The sequence below is a fragment of the Coffea arabica genome, chromosome 8e, assembly GCF_036785885.1.
Source record: "Coffea arabica cultivar ET-39 chromosome 8e, Coffea Arabica ET-39 HiFi, whole genome shotgun sequence".
Classification (NCBI taxonomy): domain Eukaryota; kingdom Viridiplantae; phylum Streptophyta; class Magnoliopsida; order Gentianales; family Rubiaceae; genus Coffea; species Coffea arabica.
Window position 1 is genome coordinate 37,540,165 of NC_092324.1, and position 23,932 is coordinate 37,564,096.

Consider the following 23,932-nt stretch of genomic DNA (forward strand, 5'->3'; position numbering starts at 1 on the left):
ATGGATCAACCAATTCAATTGTTAATTAAAAATAAAAAAGAAACAATTAGAGATGGACAAAAAAAATAGAGGAAATCAGTAGAACACGAACATTACTATGTACAGAAACTGTTTTATTTCATTAACAACACATGGTACAGCAATAGTTACACTCACTCATTTCTTTTATTAAGATTTTTACAAAGGAAAGCGGGGATAATAAGAATGACAATCAAACGTTTTTTTTTTTAAAGAGGATCAACAGTAATTCTCCATTAATCTCCATATAATTCAAACTACGATCTTTCAACTAAACTTGCAAACATTCTTTCTAAGACCACGCACGCTTGTCCGAGCAGAACGCTTTCTTTTCTAGTAGCATTCGTACAACTTGACATCCATTTGGAGACGGAAATATCGAGGAATATCAACGTCTTCAGTTCGAAATGTTACAATGCCTCTGGCCATAAAGAAGTCGCCTGTCCCTCCCACGATCGAGAGATCCCTAGTTTCCTCATGCATCAGATTTGCACCCATAATGTTAATGATACCCTTATGCTCAGTTGAGTTAAACAGCAAACTATATGCAAACCAAGAACCGACCCTCATCTTCATGTCGTAGAAATACAGCCCTTGAGCTCGTCCAATCGGTGTGGAAAGAAGACTTTGGCCTTTGGTTAAAGGACTGTCGAAAATCACCATCTGACCGAAGCTGGTGTTCCAGAATTTAGTTGGCTCTCTAACCACTGCAGCAGTAGCATTTGCCGTGTTTGTTCCATTAAATATGACGGTGTGGTAATACACTGTGAAATGCTTGCATGGTTTGTCGGGGTTTGTTCTCTTAGCATGACTAAAAATGAAAGGAAATGCCAGAAGAAGCAAAACAATGCAAATATATTTCTGCATGTTTGTAGGCTGAAAATTTGTTCAAAGTTCTTGAAATTTGATGCTAGATTCCATATATTTGCCTGGTTTATATAGAGGAGCTTTCGTAGAGTATAGTACGTCCGCATGTTCCATGAATTCGTGTGACTTGTTCTAAAATCGTATACTGCATTGGGGGTAGGTAGGGCAAAATTTTTGCAATTAACAAATCCTTTCGTAATTGAATGTCTAAGGGGGTGTTGGACCAGAAGTCTCATAACGTGAATTTTGTTCAATTTAAATCGGTTGATATAATTCTTATAAGTTTTGGAATAAACTTGTACAATTTAAGTGTAAATTTGAATTTATCAACTCATACAGGCAAATCCACAATTACACTAAAACGATGCAAGGTTATATCAAATCAAATGTAGCAGGGATTTCACAAATCAATCTGAATTAGATAGAATTTCAACTTATGGGATCCTGATCTAGGTGGTGTTAGGTAAGTGGGTTCTAGTTTCAAGAATGTGTTTTAATTTTGATCATAATCAAGTAATGATTGTTTAAAGCCAATTGGAATTAATCACTGAGTATGATAGGCTCCTTCTACATTTTTCTTTTTTCTTTTTTTTTTGTTTTGCCATTCCGTTTTTAGTGGTTTATTCTTATTCTTTAATTACTTTGTAGTAGGTTTTTTTTTATTACCCACCCATCTTCATCTTAATACGATAAAATATATGAAAAAAGGACAGTAAAATTTTGTGATAATTTCTAGAATGCAAATCGAAAAGCTTTGGAAATTCATCAAAAGTGTGTAACTTTTTCTAAATTCCATATTTGGGCAAGAGCTTAAAATACATCAGGGTTATCCTAATTTTGGATTTTTCAGGCGTCCAATGACTCGTCTAAAATAACCAATTTGCCCATTTCCAAATGGAAAATTTGCCAAAGTGGTCCCTAACATTTACCAAATACACTTTTTTAGTCCTTTACATATAAAATCAGCCAGAATGGTCCTTCACATTTAAATTGTGAGCCAATGTGGTCATATTGCTCGTTTTTGCTCATTTCTCCGGCTAAAAATAGCACACCCCTCTCACATGGTCATATTTTTAGGGGCAAAACCGGAAACACATTTCATTACCCGTTGAAAGTAAAAGGAATGGACAACCACCAAAATACACATTTCACCTTTGGCTCTCAAAGTTTCAAGAAACCCTAAATTGCATCCCCGAATTAACAAGCATTACTTGGAAATGTACTGCTGATGATGACGACGACAAACCTGTAAGGTGTGAATGAGAAATAATCGAAAATTTGGCCAGAAATTCGTGAAGAAAATCAAAAAGATGCAGAACGAATCGGGAAAATGGGACTTCACAATAGGTTTCTTGAAACTGCTGTTGGCTGTTGAATAAGTAGTGTGTATTTAGCTCGAATCTCATTTTTCAGCATTCCACTGCTGTTGGCGTTTGCTAAATTCTGATTTTTTTTCGAAGGATCTTTTAGTTTCATGCCCTTTTATATATATATATATATATATATATATATATATATATATATATATATCTAGCAGCAGAAGAGATGTCTGTGGTGGCTTCAGCTGCTGCTGCTGCTGTTGGGGCTGGGGCGGTCGCCTTGTTTAGACTAAACAGGTTGCCTTCTTCCCCCTCTACCTCCTCCTGCTCTTGTCTTCTTCTCAAATGACTCCGAGCTTTTGCACCATTTCCATACCGATACCACTTCGCTTCTTATTCTACTTCTATTTTGCTTTCACAAGAAGTAGCAGCTGCTGCTTCCCATCTTCCACGCTCACATGCCGCCAATACCTCCTCCAGTGTGGTGGAAATTCTTGAACAGAGGGGCCTGCTGGAATCTCTCACCAGCGATAGTCTCAGGTCCATCTGCTTAGGGTTGTCAACGGGTCGGGTCCGGGCCGGAATTCATTATTCCGGACCCGGACCCGAATTACTATGCCGGATCCGGATCCGACCCGTTTACCCGACGGGTCTTTTATTATATGTTCCGGATCCGGATCCGGCGGGTCCGGATCCGGATCCGGGTCTACCCAAACAAATTTACCAAAATTTATAATTTCTAATAAAAATGAGAAAAAAATATATTTGTAAACTAATTTCTAACTAATGCAAAGAAAAAACCAAATAAGAAAAGAAATCAAATTAACTTTATTAAAATACATCACCCTAATCAAATTATATTGATAAATATATATTTTTTAAATTATTAATTCATTTATATCCGGATCCGGGTCTAATACGGGTCGGAATACTATATTCCGTATCCGACCCGTTTTTTTGTTTGACAAAACGGATCCGGATCCGGGAAACGGAATTAAATCCCTACCCATACCCGCAATAATTTCACGGATCCGGTCCGGATCCGGGTCTAGACCCGACCCGTTGACAGGCCTACATCTGCTCCTCCTTTGCCCCTAACCAACCACCTCTTCGAGTCTACTGTGGTTTCAACCCTACCGTCGACAGCCTCCACCTCGGCAATCTCCTTGGCATTATTGTTCTCTCTTGGTTCCTCCGCTGTGGTCACCGTGCTGTTGCCCTCATTGGGGGAGCCACCGGCCGCATAGGTGACCCTTCAGGCAAGAGTTCCGAAAGGCCTGAGCTTGACCTTGAAACCCTCCAGAAGAACATTTCTGGGATTTTCACCACCATTCGGGGATGCAATTTAGGGTTTCTTGAAACTTTGAGAGCCAAAGGTGAAATGTGTATTTTGGTGGTTGTCCATTCCTTTTACTTTCAACGGGTAATGAAATGTGTTTCCGGTTTTGCCCCTAAAAATATGACCATGTGAGAGGAGCATGCTATTTTTAGCCGGAGAAATGAGCAAAAACGAGCAATAGGACCACATTGGCTCACAATTTAAATGTGAAGGACCATTCTGGCTGATTTTATATGTAAAGGACTAAAAAAGTGTTTTTGATAAATGTTAGGGACCAATTTGACAAATTTCCCTTTCCAAATTCAATTGGTGCAGGGACCGCTACTAATAAGGCTCTGGCGTGGTAACTTAATTGAACACCGCGCAGATTGGGCCCCCACTAACACGCGTCATTCTGGACTTGGCTAAACAGGTGGAGCTAAATAGCATTTAGTGTGGGCGATTGCTTCTTCCCCCTACCCCACAAGTTTTCTAAAATTATATGATAGGCTTTGAAGTTTTCGAAATTTTAACTTTGCTACATTTGCACCTCCTATATTATATAGAACTCCTTGTTTTATTTATATTGCCCCCCTCCTCCACCTCTAAATTTCTTCTTTGTGAAATTCTCTTTAGTATTTCCATTGGCCTCCCTAAAGAAATAAAACTTTTACAGCCATGACAATTAGCAAAATTATTGGACTTACTCTAAATTAAATATTTAAGTTGACTTTAACGGGTTAAAAGGTTTCAGTATTTTAATTACAAATACATTGTGTAGTGTGCATCAAAAATCTAAGAGAACAATATGAATTTACGAGACATACAATAAACGCAATAAAGACAAGTCTTGGTTCTACTACATTATATGTAAGTCTCGTTTACAATTGCCCCCATACCTATCGGGTCCCAATTCTGGCACCACTTGGCTGTGATATTACCCTCCATCCCAAAATATTTGTCAGATTTCGCAATTGTAATATTTTAAGAATAGTGGATTGATAGTAATTAGTGGATTTGTTTTCAAAATTACTCTCAAAAATTCCAAAATTTAAATTTGAATTTAGTATGAAATATAGATAAAGGTGTGGATAACACTAAGAGAACAGATCCAAAGTAATTTTGACTTTAATAAGATAACAAGTATTTTGGAACATTGTAAAATAAAAAAAATGATACTTTCAATGAGATGAAAGAAGTATTATATTACGAATGATGATGTGGTACCTCAATTTTTTTTTTGGGTCAATCGCCACACATCTACACCTACTACTAAAGTACGGAGAATGGGATAGATCCAATTAGATCATCGAGAATCCAAAAAGGACTAAACTGTTATTGGATCATACGAATGCATTAAACACCCGCTATATCTAAGAGAAAGCCATATTCAATAGCAATTATGAAAGACAAAACTTGAATCCTTGATATCTCACCAACAATAGCGTTTAAATGCCTTGTGGTGGCCAAGTCACCTTGGTGACGTGGTTGCGTGGTAGCTCAATCAGCAACCAAACCAATAGGTTTGAGCAAATGAGGTTCAAAGGTCTCAAATCGCTACCTCTACTGTGGCTGACAAACGATTTCCCACCTCTGCCATATTGACTTTTTGTGATATTAAAGGCAATTTATATTGATTTAACATGTTTTTGACACACTATTCAATCTTTTTCTCTTCAATTTCTTTGTAAGAATTAAAAAAAGGTTATGAACAATAAAATTATACACTTGTGAAACAATATAATTAACAAATTTATTACTAAATGACTTATAAATCATCCTCATAATAATGTGCACTTTACTAAATAATAATTTGCACCTTAATAAAATGTGCACTCTGATGAACATAAATAATCATTCGAATGTACACCTACCGATTAATAAGCACATTATAGTAGTACTTTTCTGCAAAATTAAATAGAATAACTAATTGTAAAATAAAATTAACCTAAAATGCAATACATTGTCTATATGTAAATTTTTTTCATACATGTTTTGAAAATATTTATTTTAAGTTATACTTATCTAAAAATATATTAGTGAGGTTATTAAAGCTATGTAATTATATGTTGACACTGCAAATATATTATTTTTTTATATGACAAAATAATTGTGTGTAAATGAAAAAAAGATAGGCACGTAATCAAATATTTGTTTGTGTGTGCACAAACATTTTCTAATAATTTAAAATACTATATTGTGTTAGTACAACACAATATGTAAATTTATCTATTCCACTATATCTAGAAGAAAAAAATGGTAGGAAGTAGCATATATTCAACGTACTAACTGTATTTCATTTTTGCAGAAAATGTATTAATATAATGTACATAATGTGTACAATTTTTTAATGGAATGTACTCATGTGCATAATGTACCATTTATTTTTATGAACCTTAACACTATTGCATACTGTGAAAAAAAATTGGGGGGCTAAAATGTCACATGTTTAATTGGTTATTTAAACATAATATTTTTTTATATTGCAAAATTCAAGTACATCACATAAAACGTTGGGTACATTATTTTAATTTGTATGCACCGTAATGTAACATGACTTTTTTTTGTGATATACAATAATTAAGGTACATACGAACAAATGTTACATTATGGCATAATTCAAGTACATCACATACAAACATTGTGTGTGTTATTGACATAACTCAAACAAAAAAGAATAGGGGAAATGAGGAAGTGGTGGAAGGGTGGAACTTAAAATGTAAAAGGGTAAGACAGTGGATTTGGAGCTTACTCACCAGATCAACGCCTCTTGGGCGAGAATGACTTCTTTTTAGATGGAAGTTTAACCTTGTTCTAATTCTTTTCTTCAAGGTGAGGCTAGGGTGTGCAATAGGTATAATTTGTTTTTGCCCTTTTTTGATTCTAGGGATGGCCATAGGCCATTACATAGGTACTAAACGAGGTGTTGCAACACCTCTTAAATCTAAAGAAAGCAACGACTTGATTCAGCATGTTGGACTTCTGAACGCTGTTAAACCGGCCAGCTGGCAAATTTAAGCTCATCCTAGCATGGTGGTATGCCCACGAGTTACTCCCTCCATACATGCAACCCCTCTTAAATAGGTACATTTGTTACATGTGACGTGAGCAATTATTTTTCAATGTCTAAAATGTGAGGGACCAAGAAATTTTTTTTTTTTTTTAAAGTGTGAGGGACCATGTTATTCAATTTTTCTTTATAGTTTACCAAAAAATTAAGGGCTAATTACAATTTATCCCCCTAAGGTATATCCTGAATCTCACTTTACTTTCTAACCTTTATTTTAGTCACTTAACTCCCGAGAGACAAAAGTACCCCTCTACTATGGTGATTTTTTCTTTTAATTTTCTCTCATCTTTTTTTTTTTTATTCCAAAGTAGTTTTTTTTTTCAAACTTTTACTTTTAATCAATGACAAAGCTTCTTTAACAAAAAGAAATTTAGGATGTCCATTCTCCAATCTACAATATTGAAGAAACTCTATATATGTGTATATATATATATATAATTATTTAATTAGAAATCAATTTTATTCATTCTCTAATTTCAGAAATTTAAGAAAACATTTTTATTTTATTTCCTTATAATTAAACAGTTTAAAATTAGTTACCAATATTTTACAATCACACATTCACATTCTGGCATTTGGACATTTTTTTCCCTCTAATGGATTTTTGCTTATTAAGTTCTTTCCTTTGCCATTGTTTTTATAATAATCAATTGGTAGTCAACTCTCATATATGTATACCCCTTGATCACCATCAATCAGAGTATTCAAAATAGACGAAGCATAGGTTAAATTTCATTGGAAAAGAAAGTAAAAATTTTAAAATAAAATTTTATTATAGTAGTGGATACTTTTGTCTCCTAGGGGATTGAGTGGTGACAAAAAAAAATGTTAAGGGGCAAAGTAAGAATTAGAGTATACCTTAGAGGGATAAATTGTAATTAACCCAGAACTCAATCTATACAACTTTGTCAAACAACAGAGAGTTCTTTAGCAAAACATATTGGGTTTTCACTAATAAATCTACAAAATTTCACTTTTTGTGGGCACTTCAATGTTGATCAGACAAAATAGTCAACCTCTTTCTACAGACAAGTTTTCAAAAGCTTCATTTTACCCGATCACTTGAGGCAAATGCTATAGTCACCTATTTTATGGTTAGTCTGCGCTGTTCATTTTCAAGCCACATTTAGTCTAATATACATTTGCATATTTCTCAATTCAAGATCACATTATATGACATTGACAGCAAAAGCATGCTTATTAGGTTATCGTTCGATTACTGCTGAAGTGTGAGCCAATAGCACAGCAAGACACCTATCAATACTCATTGTCATGATCTCAGCTTAAGGTTTTGTGTGGGAAAGAGAAAATAGAGAGAAATGGAGCTGCTAGCTTGTTTAGAGAAGTTGGTTCCATTCATAGTATGAGGACACTGAACAAAGCCGCCATGAATAAAGTAATGAGTAACTTGATACGGAGTACATGTTTATTATTGTAAGGGCAAATTACATTTTAGCCCCCTGTGGTTTTCGAAAAAACCACATAACCCCCCCCATCGTTCAAAAATCTATACATAAACCCCCTGTGGTTTGGGTTGAACTGGCAAATAGACGGAAAGCACCCACCGTAACGATTCGTGGGCAAAACGTGCCTATTCTTCTGGTAGCAGTAGGAAACATACCCATATTACCCCTGACCAATTTGACGTACCCAATAAAGCCTAGATGGGTGCTCCTCATCTCTTTCCATCTTCCGAAATACTTTGTAGCTGACTTTGCACTGAATGTTGGTGAAGGAACCCAAGATAGAGAACGAAGGAAATCTGAAGGTGAGTTCTAACATCAAGGTGCAGTCTTTTCCTTTTCCTGAAATATGACTTGAATGGATTATTAATTTTTTTTTCAATAAACTATAGATGTCATGCTCAAGCAGTGCTGGTGGAAGTACTGAAGATCTAAGGTACCAATACCTATTTTGTTCATGTGGGAGAAAAGCAGCGGTAAAAATTGTTGAATCTGACAAACCTTCAAAAGGAAAGCTATATTTTGTTTGTGCGACAAGAAGTTGTGAATTTTTCTCATGGTGCAATCCAACAAGGAGAATAAGACAAAATTACACTAGTGATTTGAATGTTACAAGGAGAGACATATTTAGTGGAGAATCAAGTATTGATAGTTCAGAAGTGGAAGGCTTGCGCATGGATGGTGGTTTATATTTGAGGAAAATGAAAAACATTGAAGAAAGCTTAGGAGCCATGAAGATTTGTGTGGGTGCTTGTTTTGCTATATCTGTGCTATCATTTCTCATTTTGATGTTTAAGTGAAAATACTTCAGATGAATTGTGGCTCTAAAAGTGTTGTAAATCTGAACTTGTTGTGTTCAATGAATGAATGAATGAATCTGCTTTGGTAGTCAATTGATATAATAGGCAAACATGATTTCCAGTTGGTATGAACCTGCTTTGGTACTCACAGGCTGAACTTGGTACTCATCGAGACAGCATAGTCAAAAAGCACATACATGAGCTATCCAAAGTGGACATTTGCAATGGTTTAAAGCAAAAGAAAGTATCTCAATTAATTTAAGGGATAATTTCAGAAACCTCCCCTGAGAGTTGGACGGGTAACTAGTGTGTCAGAGAGTTGCCATAATCTCCTTAAACCCGCATGCGGGTTTAAAGAGTATTCGGATATTCTCATATGCACCTATGCAAATCGAACCAACCGGATATCTTATCCGTATCCCATTTTTTTAAATAAAAATCTTATAAATTTGAAAAATAAAATCAAATTTAGATGTATTAGGGTTTTAAAAATATTATATAAGTGATAAAAATTTTATAAATTGTAAAAATAAAATCAAATTTAAATAATTAAATGTTATATTTGCATAAGAAATAATACAATAATCATAATAATGATAATACAATAATATTGGTGTAATAAAACTGCCATTAATTTAAATATTTACTTATAATGCACAAAGAGCCTAATTATCAATTTTTTCTTCTCGCGCTCAAATATAACATTAACCCGCATGCGAGCTAACCTTGAAATAGAAAAAACACAGAATCCCGCTTGCGGGTTTCAGCGTTATTATGCAGGCGGGATTTTAACCTGCTTGCTTGTAAACATGTACCACATTGCTCTGAAATTATCCCTTAATTTAACTACCATTATAGCTATGCGGCAAGAGTTCAAGTACAGACAAATAAGGAGCAGTAAAGGTTCAGACTAAGTTCTAAAGCAAAAAAGCACACATCAAAAGCCAATTTCCAAGATGCCTCAAGCATGGAACCAAATTCTGAAGCATTGAACCAAGCATTGAACCAAGCATTGAACCAAGCATTGAACCAAATTCGTATGACTTACTTAACATGGGCTCACACCACTGAACTTTGGATTCATTTGACAATATAGCTGTCCAGAAGTTCATAACCAATTTTTACAAAACAAAATAAGGTACATAAGTAGCTAATCATTAAGTCCAGCAGACACCAAGATTCAACAAAAAGTGTAGCAACAACATATTAACAGTAGACACCAAGATTCAACAGAAAGTGTAGCAACAACATATTAAAAAAAAGCATTTGCAGACAAATAACTTAATTGAATTACAAACACGTTTAGCCCTCTTAGTCCTCACATTCTAGAAACACGTTTAGCTTTCTTAGCCCTCAAATTTTCCAACACACTTGCAACTGTTGGTACAAGTTTTCTGACTCTAGTTGATCTTCTAGTATCCAAAATGGGTTCAACAGCAGAAGCAGTTCTTGTAGTATCCAAAACAGGTTCAACAGGTTCATCAGTTGGTCTTCTAGTGTCCAAAACAGGTTCAACAGGTTCATCAGTTGGTCTTCTAGTTTCAAAAACTGGTTTAGCAGCAGAAGTTTCACAAGGCTGCATAAATAGATAGGTTTAAGTCAGTTAAATGCAGTAATTGCAGTAATAACCATCATCATTAATAGTACCTGTGACACTTAACCCTGTTGTGAGACAGATCCAATACTTGTATTTCCAGCATTTACAACATCTTCACCTGCATTTCTAGCATCACTAGCTCCAGCAGGCACCTATTTTAATGGTAACACATAAGGTAACAAATTAAGTACATATGACACTGATTACAAATTAACTACTACTTACCTTATAAAACTTGGACTTTGGATGGATTGGGAATTTACAAGTCCTAGAATTATGTCCTGGCCTAAAACACTTCTTACAGTGCACAACAAGTCCTTTTCTTGTAGATGTGGTGCCTCTAACTTCATCAGCTTCTCTTCTTCTCACTTTCTTGGGTCTTCCAGGTTGCTTTCTAATCTTTGGGGGATTCACCTTTTCAGCTCCTTTTGAATCCCAATAGTCTTCAGAGGGCATTGCAGCTATAGTGTAGTTATAGGTGCTCAAGTATGCTTCTTTGCTATAACAAGGATCAACATAGTGTTCAGGCTCTGATTTATCCCTTTGAATGGCAGCAATAGAATGTGAGCATGGAATCCCACTTAGTTGCCATGATCCACATGTGCATGTTCTACGACTTATATCAACAACATATACTCTAGTCCCACAATCCACTTCATACTCAGCATCCCGAGAATAATGAGCTATGCAGAACCTACTATTTAGCTTGTTCTTCTCAAGTCGTTCTTGTATGTTTGGACAAAGGTTCCCTTCATACTGTTGCATGCCTTCCCTTTTCACATTTAGCCTCTGCATGAGTTTTCTTCTTATCCACTCAAACATGGAGATGATTGTGAACTCTCTTGCTGGAAGTATGTAGGAATTAAATGACTCATTCAAATTATTAACAAGAATATCACTCTTGCATGAGGAGCTGAAATGTGACCTGGACCATAAATGTGCAGGAATCCTGTTTAACCAACCAGCTGCATTCATAGCTTCTCCCACCTTTGGATCAGCCCTTTCCAATTCAGCCATTGCTATCTTGAAGTCACGAATGTTCCCAGCAGACGCAGCTGCCCAAAAGTACTCCTTCAACTCCTTTCCCTTGAACTTCTGTTTGAAATTTTGATATATATGACGAAGGCAGTACCTATGCTCTGATTCAGGAAATACATCATCAATTGCACTGACTAATCCTTTTTGCCTATCAGATATGAATGTCCATGGAGCTCCATTTTCAGCACCAACTTCAATTTTCAACTCCATCAAAAACCATTTCCATGAGTCATATCTCTCGGCTTCCACTACAGCCATTGCAATGGGAAACATGTTATCATTGCCATCCCTACCCATAGCTGTCAAAAGTTGTCCACCAAATGGACTTTTTAAAAAGCAACCATCTAATCCAATTATTCGTCGACAACCAGCTAGAAACCCATTCTTCATTGCACTTAAACTCCAGTACATTCTTTCAAATATCCCAACCTCGTTCTCATCCAGTCTAGTCACTTGCAGGACAATATGGCTACCAGGATTCCGGATCAACAAGGTAGCAGCATAATCTCTGATGACATTATACTGTCTTATATCATCCCCTTGTAGTGCCTCTCTTGCCAATCTTTTAGCTCTATAAGCCTGTCTCATGCTTATGTCCACCATAATCTCTCTTCTCACAGTCTTGACAAATCCTTCAATGGAAGAACTTGGTTCATCTCTGAACCTGTCTAAATATTTTTTGCTCAAATATCTTGCATTTGCATGATGGTTGCTGTATTCTCTTCCACACACATGCACTCCCTTTATTGATTTGATCTGAAAGGTGCTTTCATTTTGAATTGGGCTTGCCCGTATTTTCCAAGAACAACCCTTTTTGCACATGGCAATAACTTTTGCTCTTTCATTTTTTTTGTACTTCATGGTGTAGCCTTCCCTGACATTCCATTCCACAAGTGCTTCTCTAAAGGCCCGTAAGTTCTTAAATTTATCCCCAACTTTCAACTCAAAATCTGATTTTCTGAATTCAACTGCAGCATTAAAATCTCGACAACTATTACCTTTCCCATTTCTTTCATCATCTCCCCACATAGTGTCAAGCAGTTCTTCATCATCAATAGCAAATTCATTCCACTCTTCATTAGTTTTAGAACTCTCCCCTTCTTCAAATTTGTTCTTAGAAGAGCCTGGTGTTTGCAGATCCTCCATTGTATATGTCTGGTTTGCTGTTGCTGGTTCTTCATCTGTGCCTTTTGCCTGCTGCTGATTTTCTATTTCATTAGCCTTTGCTCTGTTTGCAAAAATATCCTCATCTTCTGGTCCTTCTAATCCCTCTTTCAACCACTCAGGCTCTTCTAAACTATCAGATGTAGCATCACCGTACTCATCTTCATTTTCAGGCTGTTTTTCAACTTCATCTTGCTTTTCTACAGCTTTTTCACCTTTTTCCTTTGCTGAATTAGACTCTGCTTTGCTGTGTTTTTTGTTTCCAGTTAGCTTGGTCTGTCTTCTCACTGACTTCTTGACTATCTGTTTCCCCTTTTTGTTTGCTAACTTTTTTGGGGTATCTTTATCAGATGCCACATTTTGTGCTCCACTATGTGGGGCATCAGTGGGGGCACTTTTACCATGACTTTTTACTCTAACTGAAGCAATTTCACTAGGCATTTCATCATGCAATTCAGCATATATGTTGATAACATATACTCCTTCATGTGCAGTTAACATTAACTCTATTTCTTTATCTCCTTTAATTTCAGCTGCTCCAACATACAACCCACAATTTGGTATTTCAAAATATAGGTTCACATTCGAGGCATCACCATACCTACTATACAATTTACACAACATATCCCTGGACAATTTTCTTGTCTCACAATTTTTAAATATGGCTACATTGTTACCAGTATAGACAGTTTCTGGTTCCCATATGAATATACCACCGAAATGCAATTTTATAGTAATTCTTTTTGAAGTTGTCATTTTTTTCAAAGCCTGCATTAGAAATAGTGAAACACATGATAAGAAAAAAAAACACAATCTGATTAAGAAAAGGACATTTAATAGATTACACACTTCAATGAAAACACATGATTACAAAAAAATACAATCTGATTAAGAAAAGGACATATTGCATATCGCATACTTCCATGGACCACATGACGGCCAACAAGCCGACAAGCAAAAATTATTCAATGTCCAAATTGCCAAAACTTTATCAGCAGCCAAATCACTCTATATTATTGAAAATCAAGCCACCCACATTTGACCCTAATTTGACACTAATCAACAAATCTCAAACTAACAAAGTCGTATTCTACCCATGTTTAGTTGAAATTTCGGTGATTTTAGAACTCCCGAATGCAATTTTCTTTACCCTAATCTTAATGCATAAATTCAATTCTAGTCGATAAAATACTCTATGCTTAAATATGATAATACAGATTGTCCCAAAGCAGCAAAATTTTAAATTAATCAACGCTTAAGCAAAATAATCACTGATTTATTAACTTTCCAATGCCCGATAGTTTCTGTTCAAAAACCATGCAAGTGCATCTTATATGCTAAAATGATGTCAAAAAACTTACCAGATGCAACAACAGCTTTCGTGATGCTCTTTCACAGCTACTTTTTGGTCTTCAATGGTAGATCTTTGTGGGTTAAATTTCTCTCCTTCATTCGGTGGTCATGTTTTTCTCTCCTTTTCTCACGACAAAGACAGAACAAGGAAGAATCTGACTCATCTGCTTCCTTTTTGTATTTATATTAGGGTAATTTGGACATTTTGCCCACGAATCGTTACGGTGGGTGCTTTCCGTCTATTTGCCAGTTCAACCCAAACCACAGGGGGTTTATGTATAGCTTTTTGAATGATGGGGGGGTTATGTGGTTTTTGCGAAAACCACAAGGGGCTAAAATGTAATTTACCCTTATTGTAATGGTCTTGGTACTATCATCCTTCCTCCCATCATCATATTCAGGTACGTAAATCTTCTTTCAGTGTAATAATTTAAACAAGTTCTCTTGAAAAATGTCTCAAATGAAGAAAGCTCTTTAAGTTTCTAAGCCTTTCTTTTTTTGCCCCTTTTGAGTTGAAATTGATGCCTGATTGTACCCTTTGTCTTTGTTTTGTTCTGTCGCCACTTTCTTAGTTTCCTTTCTCCATAAGCTAGTTCATTCTGATGTTTGCTATCAGATGGAAAGGAATAAATCTGATTTTCTCACTACTACGGAGATATTGTGTACTTGGCTTACTTGGGTAAAGTATTATCTGGATCACTATGAATCCACTTGTTTTTTTCTCTGTCTCCTCCCGATAATCATCTACTCCACATACTTAACATATAAAGGAAAACAGGGAAATTATGTTATAATTGCAGAAGCTTCTAACATGTTTTTGTACCACAAATGGTCTACCAAGTTGTTAATATAGACGTTGGGACTAAATCTTAACCTAAAAGTTTAAGTTAGTACGTATTCCATGGGCCAAATTTGTGTATTATGCACTCTATTCTTTATCTCAAATTAACGTGAGAAAATAAACCTATCCATGGACCTAACTACAAATGTGTTCATGTGTAGGTTATACATCATGCATATATGCTATTTTTTTGGGATAATTTCACAAATCTCCCCTGAGGCTTCTCACAATTACAAAGATCTCCCCTCAGATTTTAAAAATTACATATACCTCCCCTACTTTTACTGTTTAATAACAATGTAGGTCCAAGAACTTATATTTTTTTTCAAAAATCCTAAATTGCCCATTTGTACAAAACTAAGAAATTAAGAAAAATATAGTATACTCAATCTTTTTCTTCCACATTTTGCCATATCCCTAATAACTATTCAAGTATAAGTTCTAAAATCAAGTAACCGCCCAAAAGATTCCAAATTACTTATACAATATCAATATTTGTCATGATAAAAAAAAAACACACATACACACACACACAAAATCCCATTAACAACTAATTTATACGTTCAAAGTAAATATCAATGCTCTGATACCTTTTCAATATAAGCTAATTTGACCTAGAACCACCATTACAATTTTCCTATGGTTTTAAAGATATTAATATCTCAAAAGTTGAGAATAAATTCTACCTCCACAATAAAATCATAATAAAAAATTTCTAATCCAATGAAAGAAATCATTATGTAATTATTGACATTTTATAAAAAATTTTCTTAAAAATAAACAAAATATGATAAATTCCACATCTTTAGTTCTTCTTCCTATTTCAATCATTAATTTCATTATTTATTTCTCTATCACTGCGAGTCTCTTCATTTTCTTTTAGTTTGACCTCATAATCTACTCCCTTTGTAGATTTTGTAATTTCAATTTGCTAATATCCACAAAATTGAAGATAATAAAAAGAGGTTATATTAACTATAAAATAGACAAGAGACAGAAAAATAGATTTTTTTAGGTTTTGTAAATTTATTGTCTTAAATTTAAAATTGTCTACTAAGTGGAGGACATTATAGGTATTTTACTATGTCAAGGGAGGTAAATGTAATATCTTAAACCTGAGGGGAGCCGAGTGCAATTGTTAAAAACCTCAAGGGAGGTTTCTAAATTATCTCCTTTTTTTTTTTCCTTTTGGTAGTTGAGGAGTGAAATTTAAGAAGTAGGGAGAAGAAATGGGGAATTAGAACCCATGGCCTCAAGATCTCTAAGTTCAGAGATCTTAAAGTTAACCACCAAATCAAGATCACCTTAGCATAAATATAAGCTAATTAATGCAAAAAAAATGTTTAAATAATTAGTAGTGTACACAAGAACAATCCTTTTAAATAAATGAAACTTATTACTTCCTGCAAAAGTTTGGCCCAGATACTTTCATACACTGGTATCAAGTTCAGTTCTCCATCTCTTTCAACGGCAGTACTGATCTTTCTTCCAAATTGGTATAACTAATGACTTACTTTGTTGCTAATGTCTATTTCATTTTTAGTTAAGCTAAATGCTTTTACTCCTTTTCCTTTAAGTTGCAAAGAGAATTTAACTCAGTTGCTATCACCCCCAATGATCTCATTCTTCCCACTTCTCCGTTTCTAAGTCAAAAGAAAAAATAACAGGAAAAAAATAACAAGAATCTAACGACATTAGTACCCATTAATCTAATTAATTAGACAAGATTTTTGGGAGTTTAGTGTAATTTCAGGAACCAAAGAAAAAGAGCCAATTCTATTACCGATGAAGAAAGACCATTAGCTTAACTTTAATTGTATTCAAGACATTGAGAAAACATACAACATACTCTGTTTTCTAGTGATAAATTGCTGATTGCAATGATGCATTCAATATATTTTTTTCTAAATTTCTAATGCAATTATGCATTGTTCTCTTATGTAAATGGTTGATCTTGACAGCTCTATATCGATATACATAACTTTGCGTGTGTATATTTGGATAAATGGAATTAGATACGTCCAACTATCATTAACTATTGGAAACCAAGGTGACAAATATTGCTTTAAAGCAATAAATGCAAGAGAACCTCTGCTGAGGATCAAATAAAACGTCAATGGACATACACAAACTAACAACTGTAAGAACAATAAACTTTTTATTTGGTATAACGTAAAAGAAGATAGTCTTTTGTTTTCTACTGGTCATTGAAATAACGTTGACTAGTGTATGTAATTACCAGAGAATGCTTGATCAGTTAGAAATAACTAACACATGACTCAGTCGGACATTTGTTGATTTGCCTGTACGGCACCACAAAGTTGAGTAAATAAGTAGGTTAGACAATATAAATTGTAAACATAAATAAACCATTCAAGATTTAGCTGCTTATTATTCAAAATCATTTATTCTCTAGGTGATTTAGATGGCTCGTAAAAGAGGAAAATTACTAAGAATTTTTATTTCTGGGGAAATAAAATTGCCCCAAAGATACAAGTTCCCAATTGTTCCGCTCTGTTCATAAACTAGATTGAAACCGTAACGCAACATATTTGTGAAACCTAATTGCCTAGAATACAAGGTATTTTAATCATAACTTATAAAAATCACTAAAATAGTGAATCTTACGATTTCCTTAATCGTGATAAAAAAAAACTACTATTTAATAAGGGATAATTTCAAAAACCTCCCCTAAGGTTTCTGACTATTTCATTGCCCTCCCTTTAGGTTTTGAAAATTACATTATCCTCCCTTGAGATTTATTATCTTATAACATTTAGATCCAATAAACAATTAAAAAGTGATATTAGGAGAGAGAGAGATAATATGATTCCACCATTGCGCTTCATGTACTAAATTGTTTAATTAATCTAATATCAATCCAAACATTAAAGAAAACACTAAAATTTGTTGTTTATCATCAGAATTTTTTAAATCACATATGGTATCAAATATAATATATTATTCTATATATTTCAGTTAATGTAAGATCTAAATTGCTCTTTTCACTTACAAACTCATGTCAAACAAAATCGACAACAAATAATTAAAAAAATCTGTAATCAAAATATTACAAAGAGTGAACTTTAATATCATAAAAATCTTAGTAACTAGCCTTAATATGTTGACAAGAATATTTATGATGTTAAAGTTTGTTTTTTCTAATATTTTGGTTACAATTTTTTGATTATTTGTTATTGATCGTGTTTTACAATGGGTATGTAATTGAAAACAGTAATTTGGATCTTATATTAAGTGAAAAATATAAAATAATATACTATTTTTTGATGCTATATGTGATTTAATCCCTAATAATAAACAACAAATTTTAGTGTTTTTCTTTAATATGCGGGTTGGTATTGAATTAATTAAATAAAGTAGTAGAAGTGGGGCTATGATGGAATCATATTATCTTTTTTCTCCTAATATCAAATTTTAATTATTGATTAGGTTTAAATGTTACAAGATAATTAACCTCAAGGGAGGTTAGTGTAATTTTTGAAATCTGGAGAGAGTCCAGTGAAATAATTAGAAACCTTATGGGAGGTTTCTGAAATTATCTCATTTAATAAATAAAAACTCCTAAATAACTTCTTTTAGAAAGGCTTTCGTTTCCTCAGTAAATTTCGTGGTAGAAGAAATGATTTTTAGAACTGAAGGTTAAAATTGTCAACCTCGATCCAAATAGCCAAACATGAGCAATATAAGCACTTAAACCTCAATATCCTATTAACATTATATTCGATAAATCTAGTACTCGATTGTAGATTTATTTGCCTTACTCTTATCTTTCTTGGTTTCTTTATCTACAATAAAAACTTATTAAATATGAGTTGAGAGACGCACATTCAGCAAGTAACACTTAACTCCATATGAATGTGAGTATACGTATATGCATATACGCATGTAACTATAAATACATGCGTGTATACATATATATCACCAAAACCACATACCAGATGCAACATACAAAGCTCGATTTGAATACATTTACACATGCATAGCATAAGTATCTACTTGAGAATGTTTGATCAATTAGAAAGAATTAAACACATGACTCAATAGGGTCTTAGTCGGAGATTCATTGTTTTGTTGTACGACATCACATAGTCGTGCAAATAAGTAGTGTAGACAATATCAACAAACATAACTAATTCATTGAAGGTTTAGTTGTTTATGATTCAAAACCTTTTATTATGCTGTTGGTTTAGATGGCTCATGAAAGAGGAAAATTACTAAGGATTATTATTTCCGGGGAAAAAAAATTTGCCCAAAAGTGAGTTGTGATCAGATTATGGGGAAAATTATTGTTAGTTCTGGTATCAGGAAATTGATGAAAGGCATCTTGACCATCCCAAAAGACAAATAACAAAGAAAAAAAATAAATGAAACAGGAACATAAAATTTACATAGTTCGATCAAATTGACTTGCGTCCACGGACGGAAGAGGAGCAAATTTTCACCATGAAGAAGAGAGTACAAAAGTATTAGCAAAGTGTTCCTAAACACAAAAGCACCTAATACTAAAATATAAGAGAGTTCAAAATATATCTCTTTAAAAGAAATTTGCCCAAAAGCTACTAGTTGCCAATGAAAAAATTTGAGAAAAGTGAAGGAACTTATTTAAGGTAGGATTATGTGTACATGAATGACACTTTATGAAACTTGTGTTACACTGCATTCCTCTCATAGACTCTGACAATTTGTTTGAAAGGTGAGATTTAATGAGAAAAGAAGAGAAAGTGAAATAAAGGAGGTGGTTTCTGTTGCTTAGGAGTTTGATGGGGACAAAAAAGAATGGAAAGCGAAAGATCTTGTAGGATCTTTTTGGTAGATACAGTTGGAAAACTTCAACCCATATTTGGGCAGTCAACAAGCGAAAGCTCAGCAAAACTTGATAGAATTTTTCAAAATTCCACTTCCATCATTAAATATGTATAGAACAAAATTTTAAGGGAGAATTGGAGTTTTGGTCCCCAATGTATTACAAACACGCGAAACTAGTCCCCAATCTATTGGGGAGAACAAATGCGGTCCCCAATCGATCCAATTTTGCTCAAAAGTGGACAATTGACTGGTTTTCTTCATTTTTTGCCGGAAACAAGTCACGTGAGAGCACGTGCCGGCAGTCACTACAACAAAAATGGTCTTTTCTGACATGCCTATAAGAACACTTGCTGGTTTATGTCATTATAGCACTTCTATCATGACACTTGTTATCAACTTAATAATATATACTCTAATTTTTTTTATTTTATCTGATATAAAAATAATAATGTACCTTTAGACTCCCTGTCATGACACTTAAAAAAATGTGAGATACACAAAAAAAAATTAAAACACAAAACGACGTCCTTTGATTTTAGCGGAAAATTCTTTGCCAAAACACTTGTGCAATCTCAAAACTTCATTTTGCCTGTCAGTGAAATTTTGCTTCTTCTTATCTCTCTCACAAACTCTCTCTCTCTCTCTCTCAGCAAACTATCTCTCAAAACTCTTGGCCAAAATTTTGCTTTCCCCCCAGAGTTTTGCTGTTGAATCTCTCCGCAATCAAACTACCCTTGCTTTCCTATCGAACGTATGTAATTCCATGATAAATTTTTGCCCTAAATTGATTTCTCTCGGTTGTCTACTTGAATCTGATATAATGTTTTTTGCTGAATCTGATATAATATTTTTTGCTAGATCTCCCTGTTCAACTTTATGGATTTGTAAGGGTTTTTTGGCTGCCAATCTTTTGCACTTCTCCAGAAAAGAAGAGGAGGCAGAATTACTGTGAGCGATTGTCCAAGATGAAGACGATTCTGTCATCGGAGACTATGGAAATTCCCGGCGGTGTTAAGATTAAGGTGAAAGCCAAGCAGATCTAGGTGGAAGGACCCGCGGGAAGCTTACTCGCAACTTCAAGCATCTCAACCTCGACTTCCAGCTCATCACCGATGAGGCCACCGGGAAGAGTAAGCTCAAGGTCGACGCTTGGTTCGGCTCTTGGAAGACTACCGTTTCCATTCGCACTGCCCTCAGTCACGTTGAGACCTCATCACTGGCGTTACCAAGGGTTACCGGTACAAGATGAGATTCGTCTACGCTCACTTCCCAGTCAACTCCTCCATCACCAACTCCAATCGTTCTATTGAGATCCGAAACTTTCTTGGCGAGAAGAAGGTATCTACTTGCATGATGAAACATTTGGGCCTTTTCTTTTCTCTTTAGATTTGTCATTTTTCTGATTTCTTATACATTTTCATGCATACGAATTGTTGATTTGATTTAGTAATACTGCGAATTAACTTGGCTTGTGCGGAAGAATTCTTCCTCTTCCCCCTCCCTTTTGAGTGTGTATTTGAGTAGAGTTTTTGGGCTGGACTACCAGTGCTTTGTCTTTGTTTTTTCTGGGTTTATCGTCAGATGCTTGTGAGCCTCCAATTTAAAACCAAAAATGCCATGTGAAGAACAAAGATATCTGGAAGTTCCTTGATGGTATCTATGTCAGTGAGAAGGGGCGAATAGCCGAGGAGGACTGAGGAGAGTTAGTGGCCTACATTTCTTGATCGTTTTCTTGGATTGATTCCCTTTTATCATATCAAGCTACTTGTGGGGATTTCTTAGAGATGACTTCTATTTTGAACTTAAAAAATTTTACCCTACAGGCTCAAAAAACTGACTTTGAGTTGGAGCTATCTTCATGGAGGGATATGGCCATTTTTGCCAATTTAGGCCACCTTATAGTACTCAAACAGAAAAACTTTGCTTTTCAAGGACCAGGATGGGAACTAAATGAAGGGGTGTTTGGTTGTCTATAGTCGTTGCTAATAGAAAGTACAGATCTAGTACACTGGGAGGCCACAAGCACTGATAATTTTCCATGCCTTGAACACCTGCTTCTGAGGTCTTGCAAATCCTTAGAGGAGATCCCTTATGGTATTGGGGAACTTCCTACCCTCTCACTACTGGAGGTGCACTACTGTAGCAAATCTGCAGAGGATTCTGCTAAAGAATTTGGAGAGGAAATTGAAGGTCTGAAGGTTGTCACGAGAAGTGATATTTAGGTCAAAATATCATCAAAGATTCTTGATTTCTAATTTCTATGTGCACCAATGAGTCGGAAGTTAGAAATAAGTCTTGTTACTGATTTTCTACTGTCAGTGGTATACTATTCTCTGTACTTTAGAATTTTATCAGTCTTTCCCCTTTCACCTTTTCTTTAGCATTACATGCTATGTTGTAATTTTTGGTTGTATGACAGGCTCCTGGACTCTGCACAGTGAAAGCTTGCAGTTCATTTTGCATTGTGGATATTGTCCTTGCATTTTGTGATGATGGTAATCTCATGCAATGTGCATGGTGTCATAAATTCCATTCTAGAGTGTACTACTACTTCTGGTCCTGTTTGAGCACTGAGGGTGTTTAATTTCTTGACAAAAGTAAGCAGACCAACTGTATACGAGGACTAAATTTCTGGATATGACTTCCAGTTTATATAATAGATTATTATTTCAACTTACACGTAGGTCGAACTTTCTACTGATTTTTTCTTAACTGTATATGTGAAGCAGAAATTGAAGACTCGTGTGGTGAGGAAAAATGTAAATCCTGAGCGGAATGAAGACCTTACACTGTCAATTGCAGATCCAAGCATCCCAATCAAGCTAGTAAGTATCATACTTTTTTTTAAGTATATTATAGTGGTGCTTTTTGAATAAGGTGCTGTTATGAACTGTAAAGTTTTTTGCCTTTTTGGAAATTGAGAAACATTAGGTTCATTATCAATACAAAATGAATTGTATGATGAGAGTTGTTGCACCACTGATGCTCAAGTAGGAACAAAGTCTTCTGTTTGAAATAACTTATGTTGGATTAGTGTTTGCAGTCCTTGAAAAGTTTAGTTTCTTGTTGCAAAGGCTGAAAAATAAAATCTACATTATGTTCTGCGAAGGATTAAGGCATATTGATTATTGATTGATTCTATCCCCGGATGCATAGCTCCAGTTAGATAATTGGGTTCCTGTCATCTAGGTAGTCAAGGTCCAAATTTATGCTGATGCATTATTTACTTAATTTTCTTACCATGTTAAAGTTAATTCAATCAGCATAGATACTTAACCTCGCTCTTAATGGTGTGCAATGCAGCAAGTTTTTGACAAGGATACATTTAGTCTTGATGACAAAATGGGAGATGACAAAAGGATTAGGCATTCATTTTCTATCTATCTAAATTTGTTTCATACTTGTGTACAAAATTTTGCTTCTTGGCTTTTACTTCATTAAATGTTTACTTTCATTCCCAATAAAGCTGTTTGATAATTAAAAAAAAAAAAGGAAGTGGAGCTCAGGACATTAGATTATTCTCATCAAGTGGAATCTAGGAATGTCTGACACAAATAATTATTTGGCTCTCTAGTTATAACTTTGGAGTTGCTTGCAACTTTAGCATGACTTTGATTCTTGTACTTGTTCGGTCTTTGATTCCTATTTTTGAAGCTTCGTTTCTGCTTGTTGCTCAAACTAAAATATTTATGGTTAGCTCTATTTCTTATACCAAAGTACTTTGTGCACAGGTGGTGCCAACTAAAGATTGATGGTGTCTTTGTGGTTATGACTGAAGGCTCTCATTTGGTTGGAAAGTTTGGAAGCTACTACAAGTTCTTTCAAATTTTTACATTAGAAGAGTCTTTTATTTTAATTTTAGCTAGTGGCATTGTTTAACATTGCTATTCTACTTTAAACAACTTTTTCGATTAGCTATGTTAGTACTTGTTGCTGACTTTTAGTTCAACAAATGATATTTAAGTATTGATTTTTGCTTTTAAATTACTACATGCATTCTGTTCTTTGGGATAATTTTACAAGTCCTTTGGGTATCTAATTGATGGAATGTATAGCAGGAAGCACAAACAGGTTGCTTCTTTATTTAAAAAAAAAAAAACTCATGACAGTTAAAAGTGTTAGCATAGCTCAGCAACTTCGAGAATATCCCGACACTTTCGATTGTCAAGAAAAGGGAATTTTGTTGATAGATGGGATGCTATAATAGCATAGTTTTCCTGACACATTTGAATGCTTCGAGCCTATCCCCACATTGGA

At 34.7% G+C, this 23,932-nt stretch overlaps 2 protein-coding genes and 1 long non-coding RNA gene across 3 annotated transcripts; 1 reads left to right on the forward strand and 2 right to left on the reverse strand.

Moving 5' to 3' along the window:
- Positions 1 to 351: 351 nt before the first annotated feature.
- LOC113704732 (dirigent protein 6-like) lies at positions 352 to 3,536 on the reverse strand. Its single transcript, XM_027226606.1, has 2 exons — positions 3,412 to 3,536; positions 352 to 829 (listed from the first exon to the last, which is right to left on the reverse strand). Exons 1-2 carry the CDS (start codon positions 3,534 to 3,536, stop codon positions 352 to 354), a joined length of 603 nt encoding a protein of 200 aa, XP_027082407.1.
- Positions 3,537 to 10,605: 7,069 nt separating this feature from the next.
- Positions 10,606 to 14,292, reverse strand: LOC140013076 (uncharacterized). The gene is made up of 2 exons (XM_072062117.1): positions 14,016 to 14,292; positions 10,606 to 13,422 (listed from the first exon to the last, which is right to left on the reverse strand). The coding sequence occupies exon 2, from the start codon at positions 13,408 to 13,410 to the stop codon at positions 10,663 to 10,665; it is 2,748 nt and encodes a 915-aa protein (XP_071918218.1). The 5' UTR covers positions 13,411 to 13,422; positions 14,016 to 14,292; the 3' UTR covers positions 10,606 to 10,662.
- Positions 14,293 to 20,265: 5,973 nt separating this feature from the next.
- On the forward strand, positions 20,266 to 23,689 carry LOC113704416 (uncharacterized). The gene is made up of 5 exons (XR_003451715.2): positions 20,266 to 20,426; positions 20,534 to 21,013; positions 22,095 to 22,272; positions 22,405 to 22,500; positions 23,407 to 23,689. It is a non-coding gene; the product is annotated as an uncharacterized lncRNA (long non-coding RNA).
- Positions 23,690 to 23,932: the final 243 nt, after the last annotated feature.